The sequence below is a fragment of the Aphis gossypii genome, chromosome 3, assembly GCF_020184175.1.
Source record: "Aphis gossypii isolate Hap1 chromosome 3, ASM2018417v2, whole genome shotgun sequence".
Lineage (NCBI taxonomy): Eukaryota > Metazoa > Arthropoda > Insecta > Hemiptera > Aphididae > Aphis > Aphis gossypii.
The window spans coordinates 53,516,222-53,537,890 of NC_065532.1; the positions used below are offsets into that span (position 1 = coordinate 53,516,222).

At 26.8% G+C, this 21,669-nt stretch overlaps 1 protein-coding gene across 3 annotated transcripts; it reads left to right on the plus strand.

Annotated features, from left to right (window-relative positions):
• The first annotated feature begins 8,220 nt into the window (after nt 1–8,220).
• Nucleotides 8,221–19,197, plus strand: LOC114126162 (sodium/potassium/calcium exchanger 2-like). Of its 3 annotated transcripts, none has more exons than XM_050204136.1 (8): nt 8,221–8,457; nt 11,188–11,406; nt 12,669–13,064; nt 13,349–13,471; nt 13,996–14,106; nt 15,034–15,237; nt 16,067–16,168; nt 16,419–16,670. In XM_050204136.1, the coding sequence occupies exons 1-8, from the start codon at nt 8,316–8,318 to the stop codon at nt 16,433–16,435; spliced, it is 1,314 nt and encodes a 437-aa protein (XP_050060093.1). In that variant the 5' UTR covers nt 8,221–8,315; the 3' UTR covers nt 16,436–16,670. The 3 variants fall into 3 exon arrangements, with proteins under 3 accessions (XP_050060093.1, XP_050060091.1, XP_027845847.2); XM_050204134.1 differs by having other exon boundaries at nt 16,416–16,669; XM_027990046.2 differs by lacking the exon at nt 16,419–16,670 and adding an exon at nt 17,935–19,197 and having other exon boundaries at nt 8,223–8,457.
• The last annotated feature ends 2,472 nt before the right edge of the window (nt 19,198–21,669 follow it).

Consider the following 21,669-nt stretch of genomic DNA (forward strand, 5'->3'; position numbering starts at 1 on the left):
TGTCTTCCTCGTTACTCACGAGTGACTCGATCGATATAACATAATATTATATATATTTATAACTTTTATAATATTATTATAAATGGTCCTGTCACAACCACTAACGTAAAATCTTGAAATCTATATTAATAAAAGGTTATATTTATGTGTGAGAGTGTAACTGATTCACAGCCAAGTCTATTGCTCTTGTGGTTCAGAAATTTGGTATATAGGTAACCCTATACCCAAAGAGGTACACCTCGAAGACAATTTTTTTTAATTTTATTCTTTAAAGAGGGACCTACACATAGATATGTTGGATCATGATAATAAATAATTTTTTATTTATATAAGATTGTCATAGATTACAGATAATAAAATAAGATAGAATTTTAGAATTTTATTTTATATTTAGTTATAAAACCAATCAAATAACTATGTTTAAAAATGTTTTAGTTCATAATTAGGTAACGGAGTTTAATACAGAAGAAATCCAATGATATTCTTTAATTTGTCACAGGCAACGCAGTACCTAAATATATTTTTCTAAGGTTTCAGAAAACATTTGTTATTAAAATAACGTTAAAATATATTAATTCTACTACTAGATATTTTTTTTGCTTATCAACAATACCTACTTCAAACATTCTATATAGATTAAAAAATTTAAATAGATGCTAAATGTTACTTTAATTTGCCATTTTAAATTGTCTAATAGTAATTACATGACTACGTGTAAAAATTCTATAAAATATCAAAACCTTTTAAAAATATTAAAAAATTCTCATCAAATGCTCTATGCAAAAATAGGGCTTAAGCTGACAAATCATTTCCATTTAGAATCGTTTATCGTATATTTGTATATAATGATAGTTATCATTGCTTTCAAATTTAATACATCCATTATATTATAACTTCCTGCAAGTCTGAGGTCCACTCAATACCTACTGTACAGCAGAGCGTTACCAACTTGAATAGTTGAACACCTTTTTTATACATATAAGTTAAAGAAAATGGCATAAACATAAAGTAACTTGAACCACGACAATATTTGATATGTGCGGGAAAATCCTTGAATAATATGCATATAATAAGTAATGTACCTACTTGCAATTAACTATTATCTATATAAAACGGTTAACAGTTAACAGCCCGATCAACTTCAGGACATTTTTGGTCTTAAGTAACAGAAATCATTGTTAAATTTTTCAAGTATAACAAATTTTTATGTGGCTTTAAGAATATATTTAAAATTATTCAATTTTTAACTCATAGACCCATATAGTTAAATCACGAATTATAATAATAAAAAAATGTATACAAACGTTAAGTTAAAATCTTTAAACGTTTCAAATAATTTTCTGATACTACTATGTAGTGATTTACCATTGACCGTTGCTTTCACGTTTAAAATAATAATACACTGGCTTACAGCCAAGGTGAGTTGAGTGAGCAAATGTCCAATGCCTAGTATACTTATACGTAAAAATAATACGAATTCCGTAATTCGTACACCTCAGGCTGTAACCCATCCTAAACAGTTGCGAAGAGCGTTTGCGTTTTTACGTATGGTTATTGTATAATTCTATAAAATGAATTACTGAAATACAATCATTTTCTAACAAGCATATTTTATGTCACGATAAAATTATAATAATTATAAGATACCGTAAAAAGTTTAATATACAAATGAACACTAAGACACGACTTGAACTCATAGATACACTGTACTTATAGTGTCTTCCTAAAATATCTATTCAATTATGTTTTGTTTATGTGATACAATATTAAATGTCGTGGTTAATAGATGCGTACGATTTACATACGATGGTAATAATTAAGTAAATTATAAATTATACGTCAACAATGAAGTGATATTATAATCTATGTAAAATTATTATAATTTATTACATATAATATATAACAGTAATACGCGAGGTGGCCGAGATGCGGGGTAATTGTTAAGTATAATAAAATAATCATAGTAATACATTTTTATTTTTAAATCAAATTATAAAAAATACATAGTTCTGTGTAACTCATATATTTTAGTTATTGTAATAAACAAATTTATCTTAAAGATTTATGTTCTTATTAAGTCTTAATATTACATAATAAACCTGTACTTGAATTAATTTCCAAAATAAAAAAGCAACTAAAATATGTAAATAATATTATTATGTTTATAAAATACGGAAATATGCAATAAAAAATTGCAAAATATGCAAATTATTTTACAAATAAAATTTTTAAAATATGCTGTAAAAATGCCAGTATACTATAATATTTATCAAAAACGTGATCTTTTAAAGAATATGTCATAGATATTATAATATTTACTATATAATTGATAAAAAAGTAATTAATTATTAACATAAAATTCAAACATGTAAGATCAATTTTGTTTACTTAATTATAAATTATTACAAAATATTCGAATATTTTAACTCTAAAACGAATATCAATATTTAGTTATTTTTATATTATAATTCAAAACCTTCAGTGGTTATCATAGTTCAATATTTCTAAAAAAATGTCTAGTTCTGTATATTTTTTTAAAAAATAATTATGAAACTCATACTACGAGTAGGTACCTATCGAATAAGTCGATTACGATGATACTATCCAATTTAAATAAATGTTATTACAGATTGAAATCTATTTTCCAAATCATTTTCACGTCTGCATAATTTCATATTGGTTAAGCAGCATATTGGAACGAAATCGCATCCATAAAGACGGATAATCATTGTTTTAAATCCCAAAATAAAGTGCCTAGTTAGTAGTTATATATCCCATAGTCCATACTAGTCCCATATAAAACATTAGACACATTATAATTAACAAAAATGGCTCATTCGAAACAGAAATCTCAACTATTCAAACGAATATAACTATAAACTGTAAACACGTCAAGTTCAAGTAAAAAACATTTTATTAAATTTCCCGATCTTTTTTTAGATAGTTACTGAATTACTTACTGATGGTGCTTTAGATACCAACCTATCAACTTGTCACTTACCTGTTTAAATACCTACGCATAATCACCTGTACATAATTTATAGTACGGTTTATATGCATTACTATAACTACTATGTAATATATATTATATATTATATCTGATATATATGGGTCATCTCTTTCAATTGCCAATGAGTGTTATTTATGTGCTACACTGCTACCATACATGTGTTGATATTCTATATGGTACCGATTTAGTTTACTATTGTATACAGTTAATATGAATCGTGTAAATTGCGACACCCAAGTATAATAGTGTATATATCTTTATATATATTTAAATAATAAATCTAGACTTATTTATTATGTCACTGATAAGTTGAATCAACTTATAGGTTTAAATAAAAATAGTAACCTATGATTCTTGCTAACTAAATGCAATAAATGCATATTATGTTTAATTTTATCTACAGCTTAAAACAAATATTTACCTGTTTTAAAATGCTTAAATACAAAATAAATATAAAAAATATAGCATATTCTTATACACCATTTAAAAAGACGGGTTTACTATCGGTATGTAAATAAATAATACTAAAAAAATAAATTTTAAAAATGATTATAAAAATTAATATTAGTTGTGGGTAAGTAATTAATTTCCTGTCTATAACATTTTCTATGAACATTTAATTTCTAACAGAGTTTGAATATCAACATACTAGACTTATTAAAGCTGTTTAATACATTCTAAATTTTATCTTCATGATTATTATTTATTTCAAAAGTATCTATATTATTAGTATCATTATTCCGTAGTCCATTTCACCCCATAAAAAAGTTCAATATCATGTAGCAACTGACCGAATATTCAAAGTAGCCTTGGAGCTCAAGAATCAGATCGGATCGACCTTCATCTAATTCAGCATTCATCCACCCACGCACTATATAGTTTTTTTTATTAAAATCTATTATTACGTCACCATCCTGATATTATACATTGTTCCGAACATTCATATGAATGTTAATAATACGATTAATAAGAAGGCCATTCAATCTTTTTTAAAAGTCTAAAATGTTGTTATCTTCATTCAATTGATTAGATGATAGATAAACAAACCCCAACAATTATGTTTCTGAATATTTGTATGACATTGCAGATTATTACACTGGATTATTTATGATCGATATTTATTTAGTATTAGCGTTGGATTTATGGTGTTCGAATTCGAGACCATAAATTATTAAAATAACTTCACTAATGTATTTTTTTATTTAAAAAACAAAAATCTATTTTAGTCAACATATATCAACGATAAATCAATCAATTTTAAGTTTGAACAATCAGATAACTTGTTCAGTTGCATAGTAGGCAATACATATCAAGGCGTTCTTCGTAAATTCGTAATTGAATATTTGGTCACTGTAATGAAAATTTAAAATTTAAATTCAACGATTGTTACCTATATACTAAAAATGATTCTAAGAGGAATGGGTATATCGTCTATAGCCTATATTTTAAGAAATTATTTAAATTGATATTATCAATTAGTAGTATAATAACAGTTTGTCAAAACATCGCATTTATTATAATACTTTATTAAGATATTTAAAATTAATATATTATTATATTTATTATAATATTTTTTTTTATTGTATATTATTATTATGAAATTGAAAATTTTCAAATCATATTTTTAAATTTTGAGTTGGTTGTAATGGATTTTGTAAAAATTAATTTTTAAGCTTAAAAATATTAGATTTTTTTAATTTACGATAAGAACTTAAGTATAATTGTATTATTTTACTCAGAATATAAAATACCTAACTAGATAACAGTGATTATATGTAATTTTGCTACCGATTCCAGTATTAACTTTTAAATAGAATAACTGCAAACGTGTAGTGACTTATATTGTATTTATTTGAAGAACGGTGTTTACTTTTACGAATGGGTTCTTAATCTCAGTTATTTTTATTTTATTTATATTTGTATTTATTTGCCTAAAGTAGTATTTTGAAATTTATTACCGTAATAAAGCTAGAAATGTATTGGATATTTGGAATCATCTACAATAATATATCTATATATATATATAAACAGTATCACTTTATGGCCCATAATACAAGTATTCAGTAAAATTGAATTGAACAGTAATGATAGTAAAACAAATATATTTGATGTAAATTTTAAATTAAAGATATATGTTTTAATATTTTTCCTAAATATTCAATCTGTCAATACGGTATAAGGTACTGTGTATATTGTATAATATATAATATAATAAATTGCACCTACATATACTGAACATGAAATAGTTTTTACTTTTCAATAATTTGTGTAAAACATTCTTTTATTTCGTACTATTTTACTAAACGACCGTTATTATTATACGTTTGAACTTTAAATATAACTTTCGATTTTCAATCTGATAAAACGTTTAGTCAACAACTACCGAAGTCTATCGAAAAACCTACAACTATATTTCATTGTAATTGTAAATTAATCAATCACTAATAGTACATATATTTATTAGATTTTTTCCAAACAACTTTGCCATCATCGTAAAACTAACATTTAATAATGATTAACTATCGTAATGACGAATGACTAATGAGTTCGCAGTTACTTATTAATTATTACTCAAAACAAGTGTCGGTGTGTCACACGTAGTAGTAGTATCTATTAACTTTGAATAATTTATATGATTACCTACGTAGCAAATTATTACCTTATTTATTCTATATCATAATTCAAAATGTGTTGTAATATTAATAATTTATGTAATAAAAAATGATATCACCAATATTTCTTTGACAATTATTAATTTAATATAATAGCACTTAAATTACTCAGTCTCGTAATATTTTTCTTCATAATTTCTTAATGCGATAACTAATGAACAATATATATCATCACAGGAAACAGATCTAGAAGTTATTTAAAGAAAATATCAATATATATTGTGTTCGTAGAAAATAAAATGTGTATTGTTTTCATTTTATTCTAAATTAACATAGCTATAGATAATATATAATTTTATTATTTTTAGTAATGCATTCATGTACTGCAATTCAAAAATGAATATTTAATTGAACGTATATTATCTAATTATTTTGTTAAATTTAAATAATATAGAATTGGTGTGAGAAAAAAATTTAATACTAAGTGTTCAAGTATATATGGGCAAAACTATTATTCTGAAATAACTTGCAGAGCTCCATACTAAACTAATGCATCATATTTATAAATACATAATATATTATATTGATATATCAAATATAAATATAAATATTTTATTACTTCTCAATTTATTTGTCATTTACTTACAAAATTCTAATGATGTAACATTGAATTGTTTTGTTTAATAAGCTTTCTAAGTTAATTGTGAAATTTAATATTTGTATGTCTTATAAAATTAACAAACGATATAGTTATAAGAGAAGTGTCGTAAGTATTTTATATTTAAGTGTGTTATATAATAATTGTTTATTATTTTTAAAAATAATTAAAATTTTAGTTTGACCTTAAGAATAATACACTTTTGACTATTATTTTAAATATTGTCGACAACCGCAAGTTCTGTGCTTGTAAATTTTTTAATTTTATTTATATAATGGGGTTTTATTACTTCGTTATAGGTACTGCTTGAATTCTATTAATAAAGTAGAGTAATAATAACTTTTTTATGAATTTAAAGCTAATAAACATAATAATAACAATTTTCGTATTTTATAAAAAATTGAATCTTAAATTATTACGTTAAAAAAAAAATCATAAAAATTGAAATGTTATACAATATACACTAATAAAAAAAAAATTAAAACAGAAATAGTTTAGTTGTACAAATTATTTTTCAAAACTAAAACTTATAATTGTTATTTTAATATATAATAAATAAATCATAGAAATAAAATTATTATATTTATTTATTATATACTACCCACAACAATAAAAATAATATGAACAATATTTTATGTAAATCATGAACATAAAATGTTGAGTTTATCATGTTCTCCAAAATATTTATATGTATTTATATACTTGTTAATCTTTAATTTCTATAAAAGTGGTTCGTTTCACTTATTAATTGTTTGCTGAACTGTTAGTTTATTTATTGTAAACGTTTTAAATAGTAATTACATAAAATAAACTATATTTTTAGTTTTTATCTTTTCAATTCGGATTTCGGACATAGTGTCTGAATCGTATTTTATTTTAAATTTTTCTACATTAATTACTTAAATGTTTTATAATTTTATTACAATGTTTGACGATTTCAAGTTTCACTAAGAAATTTACTTTAATACTCACTTGGCCGTTTTGTTTTGGTTTAAAAGATAATATTACTGTGTATAATAAATAGTACATTCGTGCAAAATATATTGCATAACCGGAACATCTCGGGATTTTGACATAGTGCTAGTGTGTATATAATATTATAAACATAATTCATAGTAGACCTTTAGATTCGAATTCATTTTACACGGATAATGAAGTTAAATTGTTGATTTTTTTATGTCACTTTGTTTTAAGACAAAATAGTTCTTAAAAAATGAGTGTAACAAAGAATTCTGCAGTAGTATCCTTTGTTATCGGTTTAAAATTTAAAAAAAGCTATTCTTTTACCTACAAAGAACTGTGACTTGATCTTGAACATACCATTAAACATTATTAGATTCTATATTATATAGATAGTTCCTTAAGTATATATACTTAAAAACATAATTAGTTAACAATATATATTATATTATATAGCAAATAAAAATAACAATGTATAATTAATTTACTGTTTAATTTTAATGAATAGATACTACATATCATTATCTGATAATTTATAAGATTTTACAGTTTATTTTACTACTATAAGTCTTTAATTATATCTTTACCTGTTACCTCTTTAGGTAAATAATTAAAACGTACATTCAATTATAAGTACATTAAAATATTAAATATAAAACTATCATACAATTAATTAGTATTTGAAAATAAAAAAAAAATATGTAAGAACATGTATTTAATTACCAAATTAATCATCACAATAAGAAAATATATGGAGTTTAGGTACCTATATAATATTATACTTTATATAAATAATAAATACACAAAAATCGTATTTACATAACATTATAAAAATAATTAATACAATAATACCAAGTACTTTAAAATTATTATTGATAATATTTTCAATATAAACATGCTCCTTCTCCCCTCGTCCCGTAAAATACTATATCTAAATCACTTATAAAAAGTATGGTATACACACAGTGTGCATAATATGATATGATAATAATATGATTTATGTCACAGCAACAGTCACAAATTAAAAGTTATCGTCTATAGAGGCTAACATAAATTTCAATTAACGAATAAGATTATGTTTTGGAAACTCATGTCATCGGCCACTGCAGTTGTGCTGTTCGCTGCAGTTACTGCTCACTCTCTTATTACACCATCTACAGAGCTTTTTTCCAGCACCTCGTCAACAACCCATCCTTCCATTAACTTTCTCAACACAGGTTAGTTATAGATAGATTTATACAATATATTACCATTTACCACTCCCATACGTATTTCTTTGTTATCGTTGATCAGAAATTTTAGATTATCACAAGAGAAAAATTTGTTTTATAGTAATAGTAATTTTTAAATAGGCAAATAAATTTACCGATATTATACTTCTGTAACCTATAACCTACATGTTTGTGCCTATTTACCACTATAAATTAAATATTATAATATTGGTATTGGCGATTTTTCCATGACGTCACCATCTCAAATACCAATACTGGTCTATGATAGAGATGATAGATATAATTTTTTTATTTTCTCCTGGTGTTAAAAAATAAAAATCATAGTTCTGACTTTCAATATGTTATACAGAGATTATCGACAGTAACATTTTCATAATTTATAATGTATATAATATGCTGTCCATAGTATGAACTAATAATAATATAAAACAAGTATATAATACATGATAGTTGGATAAAAAATGTTGGCAGTTAATGTTGAACTTGAGTTATTATTTTAATGTTATCACTTATCGTCTGATAAACGCATGTGGTTTATTTTCATAATTAGGGCCGGATTTAGGCGAGAGCTGAGTGGGCCGCAGAACAGGGGCCTCACAATTTTATATTTTATTAAGTGAAAAAAATATATTTTCTTGTTTATGTAGAACGGGCCCACAATGCATTCCACCACACACCTTAATCCACCCCTATGTATAGTTATATCCATTTAATATTTATAGGTTTAACTACATTAAAATTAGAACCTACAAACTCACACCTTCTTTCCTTATGGGAAAAACTAGTTTTTCCAAAATAAATCTTTAAAATATGTAGATATTATGTTATTTAAAATAATAAACGTAAATACGCTAGGTACCAATTTTGTGAAATTGAATAGTTAAACACTTACGTATTCTATGCTGTAAAAAAAAATACACAAGAATACGTTTCCTAAATCATCACTCTAAAAAGTTATTGGGTAGTATGCATAGGTGGTATCGTATACTGATCATAAAATATATCTAATTAATCCGGTACTTATATAAACATTTAGAATTGTGTGTAATCCTATTCAAATAATTAAAAATCGTAGTTTGAATTATTATTATTTAATGTTTATGAATACCGCAATTACCTAAGTTATGACTTATGAATTATGATAATACATAAGTATAAAATGAAATAACAATAGTCTCCTGCGTACAAGTACTAATGTCTAAAATAGTATAATTTATACTTAAGTATTCAATAAGTCGTGCTGTTGTGAATTTTAATATAAGATCTTATCTATTTCATATAAATAAATAAAATTTATTCTGTAAAAGTAAAATATATTCTATAAATGGCTTTTTAGCACAGATTAAAATTAATTAATTAAAAATGAAGATAAATACAACAGGTACTGGTCAGCTGTTTGGTACTTATGTCTTATACCTAAGTATAAAATTTACTGCGAAATAATTGGTGACTCAAGTACACTACAAAATTTTTAGTAAGCAATTATTTATTTATATTCTTTTTAAAACAGTCGATGATAACACTTACTATAAAAAATAGATTAACATTATGTTAATTTAAAATTTTCAACATCTTTTATTATTATGTTAATAGACTATATTTATTTTTATAATATTAATTTATATATCCAATAATACCACAATTAATAAAATATTATGCAATACATATTTTTATACAATCAGTCATTAATATATATTTCGCATTTATTGTTATTCTTGATATTATACTGAGTCATTATTTTTTTTTATGTAAGATATTTTTGTCACCACTGTTTGTTATATAACCAAGCGTCTAATCTATAAATATTAGTTGTACATATATATATATATCTACTTCATACTTGAGAATTATTTATTAAATAAAAACACAAAGAGTATAATAAATTGTGAAATATGCTTTATAACACAATGCTACAAACTAAAAAAATTGAATGTTTACACCGTTATCGTGTGACAGATTAGTTTTTAATACATTTCAAACTTATCTTATTCAATACACAGAAATACGCATTTTTAAACTAAATAGTAAATACATAAATGCATAGGAACATTTTGAATTACTATTAAGTTGAATGCTGCTTATGCCTTTTTAAGCAGCTAAATATATTTCAAATGTAATATTCCTATAATATTACAGAACGATTTTTTCAACTGTAAACAATTATCATTTCAAAATTGTTTTACATTATAGGTGACTAGAAGTTTTTTTATTTTTTTTAATGATAAAATAATTTTTAATTTCATATTCCTATAAACAGAATATTTTTCTAACATCTTTTTGAATACAAATCGAATATTGACCGAATGTTTAACGAGTTAGTAAAGTTTTTTTTTTATTTGAAAGAGCTTTTAGTATCAAATATTAAGCTCAAAAGTTAGTAAAGTTATCATAAGTATTTCAAGTGAATTAAGCGTAGTGGAGTGATACTGAGGATTATTGTCGTATCTATTGTCTTTTTAATACTGGGTTTTATATCCGTTTGATGTTTTGATAATGATTAGATTATAATACATAATATTTGATCTATGTTGTGGCATCCTTTGGATTGAGTCAGGCTTATATTTGAATAGTTCAAAATCCAAAAATATGTTAGATAGGATCACTTTTTAAATAGGTTGGATTGAAAAATGGATAGATTCCAAGCAGAATAAATAGCGAGTGCTTACGATAATACATTTTATATGATGTAATTATTGATTGTTAATTTATTTTCAGGAAAATATTTTACCATAGAAAATGTTAAGAATGGCAGTCCGACATGGTGTGCAAATGTTCACCGTTCAATTGATGAATTCCCAAGGGATTTCTTCACTGAAGAACAAAGACTTCACGGAGCCGTTATCGTTCACTTAATTTTGTCATTTTATGGATTCCTATTTATAACGTTTGTTTGTCAAGATTACTTTCTACCATCAGTGTTATATATATGTCTAGGTATGAAATAATACATTAATGTAAGTTTTTAGTTTATTTTTTTAAGGGTGAAAAAAATTAAGCTAATAAATCAGTAGGAATAATAATTAAATCGACATAACATATGAAGTATAAAATATCATTCTTAAAATTTTTAGATTTTATTTAGTTACGAGGGTCTTGTCCTCAAATAATCATATTAATGCTATTATAATTTTATATAATACCTAATCCATCATATTATTATACCAAGATTTATTACAATATAATAGCACGGCGTTGTAGTTAGGCAATTTAGCAACACTACTGTCGATAATTACGTTTACTAATAATCATTGATTGATTTGTTTTGTGGGAATAAGAACCCTGAACCCTATAGTAATGTTAAGAACACCAAATCTCAACACAATATAAAGGACAAAATTATCTGTGTTCTCTCAGAGAGTTTTTTTAAATATCTTATTTTGACGATTTTATAAAATTTTTTGAAAATGTACGTAATTAAAAAAAACTCTCTGAGAGAACACAGATATTATTTTTTAAGTTGTGTAAAATTTTTGTTTTCTTAAAGTTAATGTACCTTGAGTGGTTCTAATTCTTGTAAAGGCTTTTTCGAAGCTCGAAATATGGGTGTGAGACGTCCTCTTAAATATACCATTTTTTATATTAAAATATCGAAAAATCCAACTAGATAACACCGTTGAAATTAAATATATCACAAAATAATTGAAAATAGCATTCGTACAGTGTTTAAGGTAGCCTGTCTTATAAAACACCCAAGGGTGACCTAAACAAAATATGGTTGAGAACCATTGACACTCTATATAGTAGCGAGTCTATTCTATTGCGCATTGTATTATCTCTGAATATAACAATAAGAACACGATTTAATATTATTTTAACGTCAACTGTTTGGCTGCTTTCAAAGCAAAGAATATAAATGCGCTACCCGGTATTTTCAAACACTGCAATATAATTATTAATTACAAGTACATATATTATTATTCGACGGCATCTTATCAGTTGTATTATAGCAAAGTATTTTTTCCATTCTGTAAATAGAAATTATATCTTTTACAGTAAACCCTTGACATTTTTATTAATTTCATCTATATTTGTACACTAAATACTTAAAAATAACCACCAGAACCTCCTATTGCACATACAGATCCATAAAAAATATTATACCCCGGTGAGGTAACTACCCCTGTTGCTTCTCGCAGTCTCACCATTCCCCGTTAGATATGCTACTTGACTAGCATAGTACATATTAATGTTTTCAGATTTGGGACTTTCGCCGGACGTTGCTGGGGCGACATTTATGGCGGCTGCGACTTGCACGTCCGAACTTCTCGTCTCCACGATTGGAACTTTTGTGACCAAGTCTGATCTCGGTGTGGGCACAGTGGTGGGAAGCGGCGTATATAACACTCTGGGTGTGTCAGCGTGTGCGGGTCTGGCGGTCTGCAGTCGGCCGATCACGATAGAAAAATGGCCGCTAATCCGCGACAGCGGCGTGTACGTAACATCCATAGCCGTGCTGGCTGCCATCGCTGTCGACAACGTCATCATTTGGTACGAGGCGCTGATTATGGTCACCATGTTCTTTGGATATTTTGTCTTCTTGTTCGCGCAGAACAAGCTCGTTGCGAAAGTCGAAAAGTGGAAACACAATAATCGTAAGATTTGGCATTATAATATTATTTTTATTGTTAGTGTTGTGTCGATATGAAATAAAATGTGGTGATGAAATCCGGTCATTATAATCGGAAGGGCCGTGAGCTAATTTGAGTACTCGATAATGATTTAACGGTTTAGAAAAACATGACTCACGGTTATTGCAAGTTAGTAAACAAGACGATATTTTTTATCCAAATCTTAAATAATTTCATAAAATATTATGAAATTATTTATATTTATTCCTCGTACACATATTTATACATAATTTTTTTATGACTTTCAGGAATTATATCATTTTTTAAGCATATCAAACGATTGCTATGTTGTAGAAAATTTACTTCTATGGAATCTCAAAATGTCACATTATACAGAAGTGATACACCTGCAATACGTCAATACGGAACAGGTTAGTTATTAATATTGTGAATTAAGAATTAAGATACGTTCCCTATATAGAGTCAAACAGTTTAACAATATGATATTTCAAGGAAAATGTACTTTCAAATTTATGAAAGTTATCATATTATTCATTTTTAGTTACCTATATCATAAAACATTTAGAGATTACTGAAATACGATTTATAATTTGTAGCAGAAAAAAATTCAATTATTTTTTTAAATATTTTACGAATATTAATAATGGTCTGTGAATTGTTATACATTTACATTATTTGTTTTCATCAAGATAATATTAAATATATGATCTGTTTTATTTATTATAAATAAATTATAATAATTTACACCTTATTTACTTTTTGAGACTCATGAAATAATCAATGTAAAATAATAAAAGATAATACAGATGATGTATGATGTTCAGCGTAACAAAACATGAGTAGGTAATTAAAACTACTGTTAAAATTTTTCTGAAACTTTCATTAATGTATTATGTATATACGTATATTATATAACTTTAATTCTATTAAATAGTCGAACATCAGCTGCAGGTGCAAGATGACGAGCGAATGTCATCAAAAATTACATTTACTTCGTCCACGACAATGTTTGGTGAATGCGATCAATCAAATGCAAATGAACAAAGTAGGTTAAAAATAAGAAACCCCATAATATTATGTATATTTTTTATAATATTATTAAACAAATATACATTTATAACTAATTTATTAGTTGTTGTTTTCGATATTTAATTTTTCGATTATTGCATAAAAAGGTACTCATACCTAATCATGAACCATAATTATACTATTAATTATTATATGATATATTATAATAATAATAATACCTACTTATTTATTGCTAATTAATAATTATTAATTATAATAAGATGTTTTCAAGTGAAAGATTCAATTTTTCATAAAATGTTAAACATCGGTTTAACTATAAACTATAATTATTCCCAAAGTTATCTGATTTGAACATTAAATTTCTGCAGGTGTATTTACATTTTCCAATTAAAGGTATTAATAAAAACTTTGAACAGTCTAAAATATCACTGTCAAATTCTGGCAATTATGTTTTTAATTTTTAGTAGATTTTTGTTAAAACTTTTTATCATATGATATAATAATATAAGTATAATTATAGTTTTGTATCAGTGGTTCTCAACAGCGGTAACACGAAATATAATGGGAAAAGGGGAAAAAAATTCATTTTTACAAAAAAAATAATAGATATTATTATCAACGTTTTGAACGTTTTTTTTTCTGTGTACTGTATTATTATTATTATTATTATTATTATTATTATTTTAATAATAGAATAATTTCAAAGTATACAGCTAAGATTGTTTATAATATTGATGTTAGGGTAACGCAGTGTTTGATTCTAGAGGCTAAAAATCACATAAATGATGAATCAAAAAAAAATTGAGAACTAGGTACTGTGTTATACAAGATACATATTATAATAATATAATAATATTATTATTTATATAATATATATACATATACATTTATAACTACAGTAATTTTCACTTTTCAGTCTAAAAATAAATCGTTTTTTATGCAGCTTATTTACCTCGGCTGAAATCATCTTGGAGTAATTTGCTACCGATCATCTGGTGGACAATCTGCTTGCCGGTTAACCTTATGTTGTGGGCCACGATACCGAATTGTCGAACAAAACGAACACTATACCCTATCACATTTGTCGTGTCTATTATATGGATCAGCGTGATAACGTACATTTTATCATGGTTTTTAACGATATGTGGTAAGAATAAAAGTAAAATGTAAATTCATATTATTGTATATTGCTCGTGTTTCTAACATCTGTTGTATGTTATATTTTATAATATAATACATATTATACATATTATACATTATTATGCATATTACATACATCGGTGGTTAAGTGCACACGTGTGTTAATACTTTAAGCGAAAATCAAATTTCAAATTATTTAAAACATCAAATTATTATTATTATTATTATTACGTACACTCGAAACAATTTCACTTTGAAATATATTTAAAAAATAAACCAACTTTGTACGAACGAAATACAATCAATTAAAAAATTGTCCTTAATATATTTGTACGATTAACCATCGATAAATTCTACAAAGACGTTAAAACAACATTTTTGTTGTCAATTACAATATTGTAGTACTTATTTATTATACCTATTTTAAATTTACAAAATTTTCTAGTTTAGGGTTACTCTATAATAATTATCTTATCAATTATGTTTATAAATTCGTTTAAACCTAACATGACTTGGCTTCTGAAGGTCAAATGGAGACTAAAATAGCTCAAAGACAAATTCAAGGGTGATTAAGTCGTTAGTGGTTGGACTTCTTTTATATTGTCATATTTAAGTTGCTAATTATATATCAACATTCAACATATTAGACAATATAAATCTATTTTATGATGAAGGGAGTAGCCAAAAATAAATTTGCACTAGAGTGAAATAATTCTTAAAACATATCCGTACATTACAACTTTGTTATTTGTGTTGGGAAAGTTTGTAACAATAATGATAATATTATATTATATACTTATTGCTTGGAATTTATATTATTTCGTGTTACTATATAGGTGATACGTTTCACGTCAGTGACGTTGTCATGGGCATAGGGGTTTTAGCAGTCGGCAGCAGCATCCCTGAAGCTGTTTCGGGCATAATAAATGCACAAAATGGTAAGAATTAACAATTTGTAACTATAACAATGGTGGTAGATAGAAACTAAAAATCCATGACTACCAGCTATAACATACTAAGTGACGATAGGCTGCAGTATTTCACTTTCTACTACCACCGCAGTATTCTATTTAAATTGTAAACCTTGTAATTAACACAGGTTACCATAATATAACCAAATAATTAAAATATTTTACTACTTCGACGTATTGTTACGTGATTAATTGGTTTTTGGTTATTATTTAGCAGAGAGTAGAGACTTATAAAATCGTTTAACCTAAGCAATACAATTTAATTGTGTGAATAAAATATATTGAAAATTCAGAATATACCACAGTCTACATGAAACGTAGTATTATTGGAAATATAGAATACCAAATAGAACAAAAAAATCAGAAAAAAGCTATGATCATAAGTCAATAAAAATACAAAAGGAAAACCACAAGAAAAAAGAACTGACTTATTATTATTATGAATAAACATTAATTAACTTATAAAAGTAGTTTATTATTTATTCAAATGACTTAATAATGAGCGCACTACCAAAATTTTTTGCTATTAAAGTTAAATTAAACTATTACTACCTATTATAAATTTATAACTAATATTCATAAACATTCTAAGGTACCATAGCAAGCAAAACATAACAAATAACACATTAAGCATCACAGATTTAAGTTTAGATGTCTACATCCAATGCCTTTAACCAGGCCACTTGCCTCAGGGGTCACTTTGATGAAATCCTTCAGGTCACCATCGTAGCTTCTCAATTAGCAGTCCAGGATTAGGTGCTGCATTGATTTTATATTTGTACCGCAATCGCATCCCGGACTCTCTCTGGACTTCCATTTGTACATAAGTTCATTGCATCTGCCTTGTCTTGTATGTATTCTGTTGAGTCTAACCCAAATTTTCCTGAGGAGGTCCATCTCTAAGACTGAGGTGCGTATGTTATCTACTTGGATACCTCCAGGTCTCTCTCTCGGCCATTCAGCCTGCCATTCATCTGGAGTGTTAACCCTCGACTCAATGATGATTTGAGCTCTTAACAAGAACGGTTTTCATGATTTAAGCCTCGGGTTAATAATGCCGTCTTTATGTATTGGCAACTCCTGATATTTGTCAATTTTTTCCTTTTCTTTTAGCACGCTGTTTTGTCTCTTTATGTGGGGGCGGGTTCTCTGTTGGCCAGGTAGGGTAGGTTAGGCCATTGTTTGTTTGTGCTCAAGACTGTGTCTGATATTATGCACATGGCCTTCCTTAGTTGGATATCTACTACCTCTGTGTGGGCACTTCCTGCCCAAACTGGGGAGCAGTATTCTGCGACCGAGTAGACCAGGGCTAAGGAAGAAGTCCGGAGGACGTTTGTAGCAGCTCCCCAGGTGGTTCCAGCTAATTTGTTAGCTTAAAAGTAATTAGGTCTTACTTATTAATTTAAGATTTTTTAATTAATATTTTATACACATACACCATGCCTACATAATATATATATACTATATAATATATGCATATATAGTATAAAGTATACATGGAAGGATTCTTTTTATTGTATGGCACTAAACTTATACTTAATTTGAATCGAATAATGCGTATTTTAGAATCAAATCGATTACTCAGTTAAGTATGTTAGCGTTTGCTTATAAAATAACGACTGGTGTATTGGTGTTAAAATATAATATGGTTATAGTCAGTTATAAAAGTGTTCACTTTAGTAAACAGGACAAGAAACGTGTTTTATAAATCATTTATTTAATAACTATTGCAGGCGAAGGATCCATGAGTATCAGCAGTGCACTTGGCTCCAATACAATGGATATATTACTTTGTCTGGGTCTGCCATGGTTAGTGAAGTGCACGCTGCCACCATCGATGAATGGCAGACCTGTTACATTGCAAACCGACACTTTGTTCTTTAATTGCATGTGTATGATCATCAGCGTGGTCATTCTCAATGTGGCAGCCGCAATCAGTGGTTACAAAATGCACAAACCATTTGGAATTATGTGCCTTGTCGGCCAGATAGTTGTCATAGCGGCGTTGATAATCAACGGACTGAACGTCGCTAAAAACGATGGACGCGTACGGTGTAGCTGACATATTTTAAGTTATTTGTTTTATTTTACTGCTGAATGCTGATAGTAAACAACAATACCTATAAAATATGAATTGAACTATTTAATAAGTTTAATACTATTAGTTTGATCCGAACCATATACAATCTTAATAGTCTTTCTTTCTCAGTCGTAGAGATAAGGGTGATCTGAGGTTTACACTGGAATGACTCGAAATATGCCAATTGCCACCTCTCTTCAGCGACAATTTTTCAATTTTTTTTTTTAATACGCAAACTTTTGTGGGGGTCACAATTCCTTTGAAATCTCAATTTTCAGTTTAAAAACTGAATCAGTTTTAAACTATTGATAACACAAATATATATCTTGTGTGATTCAAATAATGTCACTATTTTAAAATTTGTACATACACTTTATGAATTATGATACACACAATGTTCGTTCTTTATATTAACTTTTTTTTTTAAATTTACTCATACAAAATAATACAAATTTTGTCATCATGAAAATCATCAGTTATTGTTTGTAATATAATATTCGTCTATGCTTAAAAATTATATCAGTATTGTTACTACAAATAATTTAATGAATTTTATAAGTTATATTGTACTTAATTCATTAATTAACCATGACAATAAATATTGATGTTATGTTAGACTTTAAACTCTGAATCTTTGAACTTTAAAGTGCTGTCTGCCTCAATAGATTCATCTTAACCAAATAGCATAACCACTTTCTACATAGTAAGCCATGGTTTCACTGGTTCATTCACAAGACATTGCGTTTCAACGATGAATATTGCTGAAAATATTTTAAGTTAAGTTCAAGAAGGCCAAGAAACTAAATACCCGACAGGAATACTAACGTAAAAACTAAAAAGTTATGATTTTGGTGATTCTCTAACAAGATTTTATACATTGATGCTGAATATTTCTGTGATGACGCCAGAAGTCGAGTTTATGGAACTTAACATCTCGATAGTTTTAAGTGTTTTAATGATTCCGAAATATCGAATCTGGCCGGATTGCAGGAAGTGGTATTTTATGAAAATTAATTTCTATGAATCCACTGGTCCATTGTTAAGAATTTACTCTTCTAAGTTTAAAATTGTTGTAACAACACCTGTAGTCGAGGTAAAAAAGCTATACAGATGATGGTTTCAACGAAGTCAAACAGTTAACCAATTTCAATGTGGATGTGGATTATTCTGATCCAAAAGCTATAGTGCTGAAAACCTGATAACTATAAGCTATGATAACTTGTAAACGTAGATCTTAATAGGTCCCAAACAAAAACATTTATCAACCACATATTTTGCTGCGCATAATCCGAACATTGTATTTATACATTATAACGTATATTAAAATAATATGTATTACTATATAATATTATTATGTTATGTGCATGACGAATATTATGAATTATAATAAATTTATTTAAAAATTAAAGTTTATAAGCAATGACACGAACATAAGTTCAAATAAAAACTAAAATGTCTGTTGTAAATTATATCCATTCCCAGAAATAAATGTTTTAGTTTTAATTTAATTGATTTTTATTTTATAATAAACTCATTACTCATATTTCTTAAAACGTCTAAACGTTATTGTAAAAATAGTGACTATATTCATTAAGTATTTTTGAAACTTATGAAAAACCTTTTACTGAATTGTTAAGCCATTTTATTGAGGAATAAAACATATTACACGATACATTGAAAATTTTAAAATAAACTATAAAGGTAAAATAAATCAAATATAACCGATAACTTAACATCCATACTATAGTTATACTACGATAGTCGACTGATTATTAAAATGAGTCGCAACTATCATGAATTGTAAAATTTATTACACATTTTAATACTATTCCTTATTGAAAATGTTGCATAATGAACTCTTAGCCAATAGAGTTTGATACTCTGAATACAATGTTTAATCTTCATAGATTTTATCGTATATAACTTGTTTACATAAATTACTGTTCCATAAAATGAACGTTTTAAACTAATACTTAATTTGTTTTCCCAAATATTTTGAAAAATACTTTATTCTCAAAGGTCTTTAAACTTTATTCATTTCGTACTATACTCATCCGTTAGTTGTTATTGGTCTAATTGTGGTAAGTACTTTTGTAATTTTAGTCTAGAGAAAAAAACTTGAACTCGAGGTATTTTGTAACTGCTAAGTCCTTTCGTTCTTCTTATTGTAATTTGTCAATTACAATGTTCTAATCAAGACTACTAGTTTGGAACCGGTCTTGTATAAAACTATTTGATCACTTTAAAATAATACTTTTGTTAGGTCGTTGACCTTTATATAGTATTCTGTATTAATATAATATAGTTTAACCACTTTAACTCCTACGAATAATAAAATGCTTAAAACAAATTGTTTAACCAATAGTGGACTGTATAATAAATAAAAAATCACACAAGTAATAAGATAACAATATTAGATATGACTGTATCAACAGCTTTAAATAATAATGTCCTTAAATAATACTTAAACGATTTAAGATTATGACTAATAACAATATAACATTATTAAAATTTACAACCGTTATTTATGACCCCCGCTCGCCGGTCATACTTATGTAGATCACTACGTACCTTTGAGTGCTGGGTATGATGGCACGTGGAACCGGGATCCGTGTTAACAAGATTTAACAAATTAAAATAAAAAAATACACACATTTTTTGTAAACAAAATTATGATACTTTTAGTAACACTGACACAATGAATCTGCACCAAATTTAGACATAACAAAATGCAATATGAGACTTTAGAATAACACAATTGTCAATTGTTACAAAACAACTGCATGGCAACCACAATTTAAGATAGAATGGTTTATGTCTATGGCAATATGCATCTTATTCATGGATTTTTTTTTTTCCGTATGGCGTAATAAAGTCCGGGAGTAGGCCCGGAGGCCTAGTTCGGACGCCTATTTGCAGAATTTCTAATGGGGCACCCGTAGGTTTCTGCCATGCCCCGGGGTGGGGGATGGCGGCACTTATTCTTCGGACACCGTGACTTGCCCGAAGAAAAATGCCACCCGGTGACCGCGGATCGAACCAGCGACCGGCTGCGCCGCAACCGACGCCTTAGATCGTACGGCCACCTCGTCCCCCACAATTCATGGATGAAAATGACTATGAATAAATCTATAGTCATACCACGGATTAAATAACCTAACCTAACCTAACCATGGTATTAAAGGTTACTTGTGACGACACAACCATACTTATCTATGTAAGAAGTATATTATTTATTATTATTATATTATTTATTAAAGCCAATATAGTTCGAGAGAGACAGCTGATTCAGACATTATTTTTTCAAGGATATTTTAAGCAATTTTATAATACCCCTTGGTAATCATCATTTTATTATTGTAACATTATAAATGTTTATAATATCAAG